Source organism: Pangasianodon hypophthalmus, chromosome 17, assembly GCF_027358585.1.
Source record: "Pangasianodon hypophthalmus isolate fPanHyp1 chromosome 17, fPanHyp1.pri, whole genome shotgun sequence".
In the NCBI taxonomy this organism is placed as follows: domain Eukaryota; kingdom Metazoa; phylum Chordata; class Actinopteri; order Siluriformes; family Pangasiidae; genus Pangasianodon; species Pangasianodon hypophthalmus.
This window is the reverse complement of record NC_069726.1, coordinates 202,382-212,381: the sequence shown is the minus strand read 5'-3', so window position 1 is coordinate 212,381 and position 10,000 is coordinate 202,382. Positions and strand designations below refer to the sequence as shown.

General features: G+C 44.6%; 1 protein-coding gene across 13 annotated transcripts in view; it reads left to right on the top strand.

The window, feature by feature from the left end:
• ehbp1l1b (EH domain binding protein 1-like 1b) overlaps positions 1 to 10,000 on the top strand; it is a 38,422-nt gene that overhangs the window by 10,137 nt on the left and 18,285 nt on the right. For 8 of the 13 annotated variants that reach the window (XM_053241063.1, XM_053241066.1, XM_053241065.1 and 5 more), the window contains 6 exons: positions 1,913 to 2,473; positions 3,965 to 4,471; positions 4,827 to 5,183; positions 5,356 to 5,658; positions 5,840 to 6,607; positions 7,750 to 9,471. In XM_053241063.1, coding sequence (XP_053097038.1) covers positions 1,913 to 2,473; positions 3,965 to 4,471; positions 4,827 to 5,183; positions 5,356 to 5,658; positions 5,840 to 6,607; positions 7,750 to 9,471 — 4,218 coding nt within the window. The remainder of the gene's footprint in view (positions 1 to 1,912; positions 2,474 to 3,964; positions 4,472 to 4,826; positions 5,184 to 5,355; positions 5,659 to 5,839; positions 6,608 to 7,749; positions 9,472 to 10,000) is intronic. The other 5 variants (XM_053241072.1, XM_053241071.1, XM_053241073.1 and 2 more) reach the window with 4 other exon arrangements.

Below are 10,000 nucleotides of genomic sequence, written 5' to 3'. Positions count from 1 at the left end.
CATACGGCTAACTAACCCCATACGGCTAACTAACCCCATGTGACTAACTAATCCCATACGGCTAACTAACCCCATACGGCTAACTAACCCCACACAGCTAACTAACCCCACACGGCTAACTAACCCCATGTGACTAACTAATCCCATACGGCTAACTAACCCCATACGGCTAACTAACCCCATGTGACTAACTAATCCCATACGGCTAACTAACCCCACACGGCTAACTAACCCCATACGGCTAACTAACCCCACACGGCTAACTAACCCCACACGGCTAACTAACCCCATACGGCTAACTAACCCCACACGGCTAACTAACCCCATACGGCTAACTAACCCCACACGGCTAACTAACCCACACGGCTAACTAACCCCATACGGCTAACTAACCCCACACGGCTAACTAACCCACACGGCTAACTAACCCCACACGGCTAACTAACCCCACACGGCTGTACATGCTCACGTTCTCAGACACATGTCCAGAGTGGCGTGTGGTACAGGAGGAATGTCTACACTGAGTTCAGCAAAGAAAGAAAAGAAAAGATAGATGGATAGAAAGTGTGAATATAGTGGGTGTGTGTTAGGACTGTGATGAGTGTGCAGTTCCACTGAGTGTGAGTAAAATCGAAGCTGCTGATTGGTCGGCTGCTGTAACTGAAACATTATGACTGAAACTGAAGTTGGTAGAAAGTTGATAAATCAAATGAAAGTTATTTGAAGCCCTGATCTCGTTATGCAGAACACACACTTCTGTTTTTCCTCACACACACACACACACACACACACACACACACGTGAGCATCGTGCTGTCTGAATGTGTTCCTTCCACCACAGTGTTCACTCTTTTCCTCACTTCTGAGTGCACACTTCACTGTGTTATTGAAACACAGCCTCCTGAGCAGACTTTGTGACTGAAGCTCGAACATCCAGCTCCGATAACGAACCCTCTTTCAGCCAATGACATCATTTCCTCTTGATCCAGAATGGAGGTGATCTGGTTCTGCTCAGGATTTTGTACACACACAGAGCAGGAGGAAGTTCACTGCAGTTCACCTGGAAATAAACATCTGGCCTCGTCCTGTTTCTCCTCTCAATGATTCAGCTTTTTCCTCTCATTAGTCACCTGGTAGCAGCGTTTCTTCACTGCACTCCGTGTTTGTGGGGTTTATTTGAGCTTTGAGGCTGGAATATGGCCAAAGTTCCACAGTTAGTAACAGCCGGGTGAAATTATGTGTGTGTGAGTGTGTGTGAGTGTGTGTGAGTGTGTGTGCGTGTGTGTGTGCGCGTGTGTGAGTGTGTGCGCGTGTGTGTATAGAGCAGATGATGAGGATCAGCTTTAGTGTCTGTACTCGGGATTTCTGTGGCCTAAATTTACACACATGACCCACTGCAGCTGTTCTCCTGCTATGCTAACATCACTGAGTCACTGCTCCTGTTCGTGTGTGTGTCATTATAAACACTTCTCCTATCTGAGGCACACACACACACACACACACAGGTCATTAAGATCACCTGACTGTAATTCAGGTCTGAGTGTGTGAACTGATGTATAAAGATGTTAGAACCTCCTGGAAGGATGGACAGTGTGGATCAGATCCCCCTCTCTCTTTATGAATGGTTTGTTCCGGTTTGACTTAGGCAGACTGCTCCAGTCCTTTTTTCTCTCCTTAAACATGTGCAACTTGGTCTTTATTTGTGGATGAATTGCTAGGTGTTGACTTGAGGAACAGTTCTGTCTCTCTGTCTTTCTCTCTCTCTCTCTCTCTCTCTCTCTCTCTCTAAGCGCAGTCCCTCAGTCTCACTCCTACTCACTCACATTCTTCACCTCCAGCATGCTAAGGCTGCATGGTGTGCGTTTTTCAAACTCTTTGTTCTTTGACCTCTGACCCCTGTCTCTGTCCTTCAGTCTGGGGTCAGAGAGCGAGCAGAAAGCAGGAAAGTCTGCTGAACTTCCTGTATCGGAGGATGTGGTGGATGTCGAGACTGTCCCTCCTCCATGGCCTTTCTCCGTATCTGGGTCCGTGTCTCCTTCTGTGTCGTCCGTCTCAGAGAGACAATCGGGGGGCGTGTGGTGGGCGGAGCGTCCGCCTCTCGCGGAAGAGGAGCCTGACTTTACACATGAAGATTTTAACACTGTGTGTGTGACGTCTCCGCCTATTAAAGCGCTGGCAGGTGGAGACATGGAGAAGAAAAGTCCACTTACTACAGACAAAACTTCACCCACTGAGACACTGTCTGATAAAGAGGTTCCTGTCCTGGCCCCGGTCACGCTCTTCATCACAGAAGATGAGGAGGAGTCACTCGAACAGGTGGAACTGAAGGAGGAACCCGTGAGTCAAACTGAGCTGAACTGGTCCGATGAGGACAAAGTGTCGATTACAGACAACATCATCTCCTCACTGCTGAGGGGCGAGTGTGAGGACGAGAAGCAGCCTGAGCGAGATCACACCGCTGTGAGGGACGGCAGGTAAGTAGAGTAACACACACACACACACACACTGCGGTGAATCTCTGTATGTGTGTGTGCGGATGTTCACACTGCCTGGGTGTGTGCAGCAGGGGAGAGTGTGTGTGAAGAACAAAGTCTGAGAGAGCGAGAGAAGAAGACAAGAATGTGGACATGTTGGAGAAATCGTCATGTGTTTATGACATCACAGCTCGGCTCTGTTTAGCTGGTTCTGGTTCTGAATCACTCCACACGGTCTCACACACCTCCCTGCTCCACCAGTCAGTGCTCAACACACAGTGCCACAGCAACAGTCAACATGCAGTGGAGATGTTGGATGAGTGTGTGTGTTTGTTTGTGTATGTGTGTGTCTATATGTGTTTGTGTGTGTGTGAAGTATTCTTAAGCATAGAGGTTAAAATTTAAAGGGTGGGGCATGTGCAGAGGGGCGGAGTTTATCTATAGGTGGGGATTGTGTTCAGGAACAGGGTTATTGTGAGGGGCGGAGTATGAGGGAGGGGTTTGTATTGGACAGTTTTGTGAAAGGGGCGGAGTATGAAGGAGGGGTTTGTATTGGACAGTTTTGTGAAAGGGGCGGAGTTTGAGGGAGGGGTTTGTATTGGACAGTTTTGTGAAAGGGGCGGAGTACATATAAAGGGGTGGAGTTATTGTGGGAATGTGGCAGCCGTCATATCTTTAATTATGACTTTATTTACATGAAGTACAGCTCTATCCCTCTCACTGCGTACACTCTTAGAAAATAAGGTTCCTCAAGGGTTCTTCAGGGTTCGAGCTTTCTAACGAGGTTCTACTCGGAACCCTGTCTCAGAAAGGAACCATTAAAGTTCCCCAGAGGGACAAATCAACAAAACCATGAGTACTAGAAAAGAACTCTTTACTGTAATAGTGTAACTATGCGCACACACACACACACACACACACACACACACACACACTGTCACTAACGCACACTAACACCATAACACACTTTGTGAGTCCTCTGATCTGTCTGTCCATCTGTCCGTCTCACTCTCACTGCTTTATTTTGAGTCTCTTGTGTGCTTTTGTTTTGGTTATACTTCCTGTTTTAGTCTTGCCCCGCCCTCTTCTTGTCGTTGGTTTATTTCATGGATCTGGATTGTTCTGACCTGTCTCTAATTACCCCTGATTACTGTGTGTGTGTGTGTGTGTGTGAGTGTGTGTGTGTGTGTGTGTTTCTGCACTGAGCTCAGCTCTGCATTACGACTGTGATTAGTGTAAAAGATTAAAAATATACACACTGAGTGTAGCATGCAGCAGACACACACACACACACACACACACAGTGACAGACACACACAGACACAGACTGAAGTCTGTGAAAGTTAACTCATGGTTTCCATGGCAACAGTGAAATCAGATCTGATTGTGGCATCCTGTTTCTCACTTCACCACGTTACTGTCTGTCTCTCTGCTCATGTATATTGTCTAATTCTCTCTCTCTCTCTCTCTCTCTCTCTTTTTCTCTTTTAGCTTAAATCAAATCTCTACAAATCTACCCACTGACCCCCAAATCACAGAGGCTGAAACACACACCAGTGAAGACACACACACTGCATTATCACACACTGAAGACACACACTCTGCAGTAACACACACTGAAGACACACACTCTGCAGTAACACACACTGAAGACACACACTCTGCAGTAACACACACTGAAGACACACACTCTGCAGTAACACACACTGAAGACACACACTCTGCAGTAACACACACTGAAGAGACACAAACCGTGGATATATGTGCCACAGACACACACACTGAAGATACACACACCACAGAAGCAAACATCACAGACACACACACTCCTGAGCCCCCCGGTGGTCAGAGTGAGACCCCTCTGTGGGCAGCGTTAGAGAGAGTGAGGGATCAGAGAGACGAGCCGGACGTCAGAGAGGAGACACACGGAGACACGACAGGTGGAGACGGAGACAGTAACGTGGACTCTTTCACGCGAGTGGAGACAAGAACAGCGGGGTGAGTGTGATAACAACAACGTGTGTGTGCTGTGTTTGCGTCGGTGTGTGTGTGTGCCATTACTGTGTCTGCGCTGGGATTTTAATGTTTCTTTCTTTTTTAAACCAAACACTCTGTTCTAGACACCAGTGTGAAGCGCAGCACAAAATGAAAACGCGTCTGATTTCACGTTCAGTTTGCTCAGTGTTTTCTAGAGCAGAATAAAATCAGACACGAACGGCGAGTACTTCAGGCCCTGAGTGTACAGTTTGAGCTGTTATAACGTTAACGTTAACTCGTTAGTGGAATGTTTAACGCCAGGTAAGAGTGTGTTTTGGTCCTGAACCGACATGATCACCGTGTTTCTGTCTCACAGTGGAGGTAAAACCTCTGACCACGCCGGAGACATGCAGAAGCTCGACCTGGGAGAATTAGAGACAACAATATATAAACCAAAAACTGTGCTTATTGAGGAGAAGCTGGAATGTGATATAACATCTCTGATACCATCAGCACCTCCTACAGCTCCACTTCCCTCATTAGCATTAGCGCCTCTTTTAGCTTTTAATGACACGACGCTTAATATTAGCAACATGGAGAGAACAGATGCAGATTCGGAGGTCACTAATGAGGGTCCACTGTGGGCCAGTTTGGAGAGAAAGGGTACGAGGAAATGGAAGGAGGGAATAAGTCCAGGTGAAATAGAGACAGAGCAGGCGGATCTGGATGGAGGGTAAGATGGAGACGTCTCTGCTGCATGGACTGTGAGTTTTTAGGACTTGCATGAGTTTAACCTCTAGTCTGTTGAAGAGGTGTTTTAATACAAGTGAACTTTTGAAATGGTGAGAAAAGCACATTTCACCAAACATGCCTCTTTATTTTCCCATCATTCCTTGCCTGGGCAGCCATATTGAATGGATGGCTGAAAGCAAGAAGCAGGAGGAAGTGGAAAACTTTCCGAACCAGCAAGATGAAGGTGTTAATATTAGAGTCGTTGGATTTAGCTCAGAGCCAGGGAAGGAATCGATGGAAAAGACTGATGAAGATGAATCCAGTAGGAAAATTCAGAAACCAAATGATGGAAATAAACTTTCAGAGGAAGAAATCAGATCACCTTCTGAGGATCAGGACTTTGTTTCTGAGCAGGAAGAGACATGTTCAGAGTCTTCAGGCCTCGTGAAAGGGATAATCAGTGTTTTGTATAAAGGGTAAGTGTGAGAGGAAATGGAGGAACAGAGCATAAGTCGCTCCTGCATTTGCATGGATCATAAGATATTGAAGAATTTGCATGAAAGTGTGCAATGTTTGAAAAGTCTGTTGGTTCACTTCCGGCCTCTGGTTTGTCCCTTGTGGTGATTTCCATTTTCTCCGAACTTGCTTGTTCTCCAGTTATGAGACGGTGACGTCCATGTTGATGCAGCCGAGTCCTACAGAAACCGACAATCCTGAAGACACAGAATCTGGTAACCAGCAGTTTGAAATCCTTCCACCTGAGCCCTTTTGTGATACAAACCTGATCAAAGCCACAAAAGAAGCTACAGAGGAACACTACAAGGCCCCAATGATTAAAGAAGGCATTTCCACTCAAATTTCCTGTGAGGAAGCGAGTCACGTGACATCGGGTTCAGAGCCTTCAGGACGGAGCCTCGTGGATTGCTTGAGGTTGGCTGCCTCAGAGGTAGAAAGAGAAGCAGAGTCTGTAAAGAATAAGCCTGAAGCTGAAACAAGCAACGGTAAAAGAACAGTACGCAAGGTGAAGATAAGCAAAGAGGAATCCTCAAGTGTAGGAGGCCAAACCTGGAAAAATGAACAGAAACCCAAAGCAAGTGAGAGCTCAGAACCAAATATCGAGAAGTCCAGAAAGCCATCTTCAACTCCAGAAACTAATACAAGTCCAGATAATAATAATGCACTAGGTCTTCACTCCACTAAGGATGTTCCACGTTTAAAAGAAGTCGATTTTGATGACATAGCAAGTGAAGAACACTCAAAGAATGCTAATGAAGAACCTGGAGAAATTAAACCAGATCTCCAGAAGAAGAAGACGTATGTGAGTCCCTTGGTACTGACTGAACCCGTAGAGGAGGAGCTGGAGTTTGAGATGGGGCAGGAGGATGTAGGGACAGTGTGGTTCGCTGAGCTCTATATGGATGAAGGGTAAGTGCATGAGGCAATGTTTAGTGGCTTCATATTGGTGAAATTGGAGTTTAGATGTTTTTGAGGTTCCTGAAGAGCGTCAGATTTCTTCTGCATGTTGTCTGAAGAGCTGAGGTAGAGTACTAAACTGTATACTGCAGTTTTGTGACACTCTCTGAGCTTCAGAATCGCCAGTCTGCATCTTTCTTCACCTGGAGTTACACCATTTGCCCAGTTCTTGCAGATTGATGTTTAACGTTGCTGATGGCAGTTTCTACATTGCTTCAGTGCAATATGATTAAAAACTGCTTATTGTGGTGTGACACAAAAGAAACTGCATGTTTGTAGATACGCCCTTTACAATAATGTGTGAACTGAGTTGTGAAAATACAGAACTGTGTATTGCGCTTTCAGTTTTATGCTGTGACTGCTGATGACTTCATGACTGCTGCCTTCTGACTTTATGAAATGAAGTTGCACTGATTTTGCTCTTTTTGCTTGCGCCATTGTTGTGGATTAATCTTGAAACCAGATTCGATGAGTCTGCATTTTTGTTGTTGCCCAATGCCGTAAGTACATACCATAACAATGCAAGGCATAAGTGTAGAAACATGGTGGTGGTAGTACCACGTTTGCATCACTCACCTTTATTAATGAGCTAAAGTGAACAGACACGTCGTACATTCTCATATCCAATCAGACGCCTTAAAACCCAGTAGGTGCAGTTTTTTAGGACAATGACCCCAAACAAAAAGCTAACGCAACTGTGGAGTTTCTCTGGGCTGAAAAGCAGAAGTCAGTCATGTGACCTAAATCTCAATCTTCATTTTGCTGACTGAAGATGCTGGGGAAAAAAAGACAGGAAGTGAAATTGGTAGAACATCAAAACACCAAACACGATTGTTTGATCTGAGATTTTGCCCTAAAATGTAGCGCTCATATATAATAACTGTGATTTCTGTTTGGTTCATCAACACACTGTTGAATTAAAGCTGATATTTTGTGCTTCTGAATAAAAGTTCAGAATAAAAAAGTGTAGGTGCTTAAGGCTGAGAGGTGCTTGTGCCTGTTAACTCGTGTCTGCACGCTGCATGTTTATAATGAGTGCATCGGAGATGCCGTGTTTGTGATGGCATTCCTCACTGGTGTCCCGTTTCTCACAGACCGAAGGAATCACCAGCATCGAGCGAGATCATCAACACGAAGCCTGTGTCAGTGTTACAGAGCTCTCAAGCTGAGGAAAAAAATCCTCCACAAGTTGCAAAACCTCATGAAACCAAACAGAAAGGAGCTTCGGTGCAGGAAGTCAAGCAGAATGTTCCCTCTGGTTTCAGAGCTATTGTTCTACCACAGCACAACACAAATAAAGGAAGTGGAAGTAAGAATGAGGAGCAGATGAGGGGAAGTACGATCCCTCCATCAGAGTGCACAAACAAAGTCAACACACAGGCTGAACTCGCTGCTCCTCAGACGAGGAAAGGACATCTTCTTATTGAAGTCCCAATATCAGATCCCTCAAAGAGCAAAATAGCAACATATCAGTCAGATGATATCAAACCATCTTTAGAAACAGATAAGGAAAAGCCCACTGATCTCAAAGATTATTTAGGAACAGGAATAGATCAGGCAGATGAAGTTAAACAATCCTTAGATCAAGCCAAAGATAAACCAGATCATGTCAGTAGACCTTCAGGAACATCTAAGGATCAGACAGTTGATGACAGTAGATCTTCAGAAATAGCTGAAGAACTTGGAGATAACATTAAGAGATCATTAGAAACAGACATAGAACAGCCAGATGATGTAAAAGCTAAAGATCAACCAGGCAATGCTAACACATGTTTAAGAACAGCAAAAGATCAGCCAGATTATGTAAAAAGAGCAGCAAAAGAACAGCTAGAAATCACCAGCAGATCTTTAGGAACAGTGAAAGAAGAACTAGAGGATGTCCAGAGATCTTTAGGAATAGCTAAGGAACAGCCAGATGATGTCCAAAGATCTGTAGGAACAGTGAAAGAAGAGCTAATGGAGGTTAAAACATCTTTAGGAGATGTTAAAAAACAACTAGATTATGCTAACATGTGTTCAGAATTAGTAAAAGATCAGCCCGATGATGCCACAAAAGGAGCTAAAAAACAGGTAGATGTTCAGAAGCCTTTGGGAGCAGTGATAGAACAGCCAGACGATGTCAGTAGATCTGTAGGAACAGATAAAGAACAGTTACATGAGGTCAAAGGACTCATATCATTGTCTAAGGAACAGCCAGATGATGTCATTAGAGCTTTAGATGCAGGAAAGAAAGAATCAGACGATACCTCAGCTAAAGAACAGTCAGGTGATGTCAAAGATGGATCACTTAAAAACATTTCTCCAGGGAGTTCAGTGGTACCACAGCCTGTGCCTTCACCTCAACATGCAAAGTCTCCTGACTCTCTTACTGAAACTACTGAAGAACCTTCTGCTGTGTCAGAGGAGAGCTTCCTGCTGGAGAAGATTCGCCAAATGGCAGAGGACACTGACACATTACCACTGTCTGATCCTGTTCCTCTTCCGGTTCCTGTTCCGGTTTCTCGGCCCAGGAAGCGTCTCGCCCCCTCCGAGTCTGACTTTGATCTTCCTCCAACACCTCCACTTCCACACAGAGTCTGCACTACATCACCAGAACATGCAGATCAGCGTGAACTTCCTGCTTCTGAGGTCACTGATGAAACAGAGACGTGTAAAAGCCAGAACGAGCGGGCCATGGTGCTAGAGGATGAGAGAAAAGAGACAATAAAATCAAAAGCTAATGATGAAACTTTAAAAAAAGAAAATGTTCCCGCTGAGGACGAGCTCGATGAGGCTCACATAGAAACGTTGAAACCCGCTCCGGTCCCGGACGATGCGTAAGTGTAATAAAAACAACTACGTTAAATAAATACAAGTTCAAGAGAATTCATCAGTATTCACGAAAAGCCGTGATGTCTGATTGGCTCACGCAGCTGATCGCGCAGGACGTGTAGAGCAGAGCGCTGAGCGAGTCAGACGCTAATTAACACTGATCATTAGCTCCTGTATCTTCAGTACAGGTGACGTGACACTGTGTTTAGCAACACTGACAACACACACTTTATATTTTATACAGTTATTTATTTACTTAGTTATATACTTTTCACAGAATAATGAATGTTATTTATCTTTAAACACAGATATTGTAGTGCAGTGTTTTAAACCACAATAAAATGTGCAAAGCAGAAATAAACACTGAAGAACGTCTGTAAACATGCTAATCATGCTAATGTTGTGAACTGTGATTAACGGTAAAGTGTTAATTGGCGTGACAAAGCGATTTGCCAAAGATCACAATATTTCATTTATTAATGAATGACACGTTACACATTTTAATGCTTTGTAGTTAGATTTAATGTCGTGGAA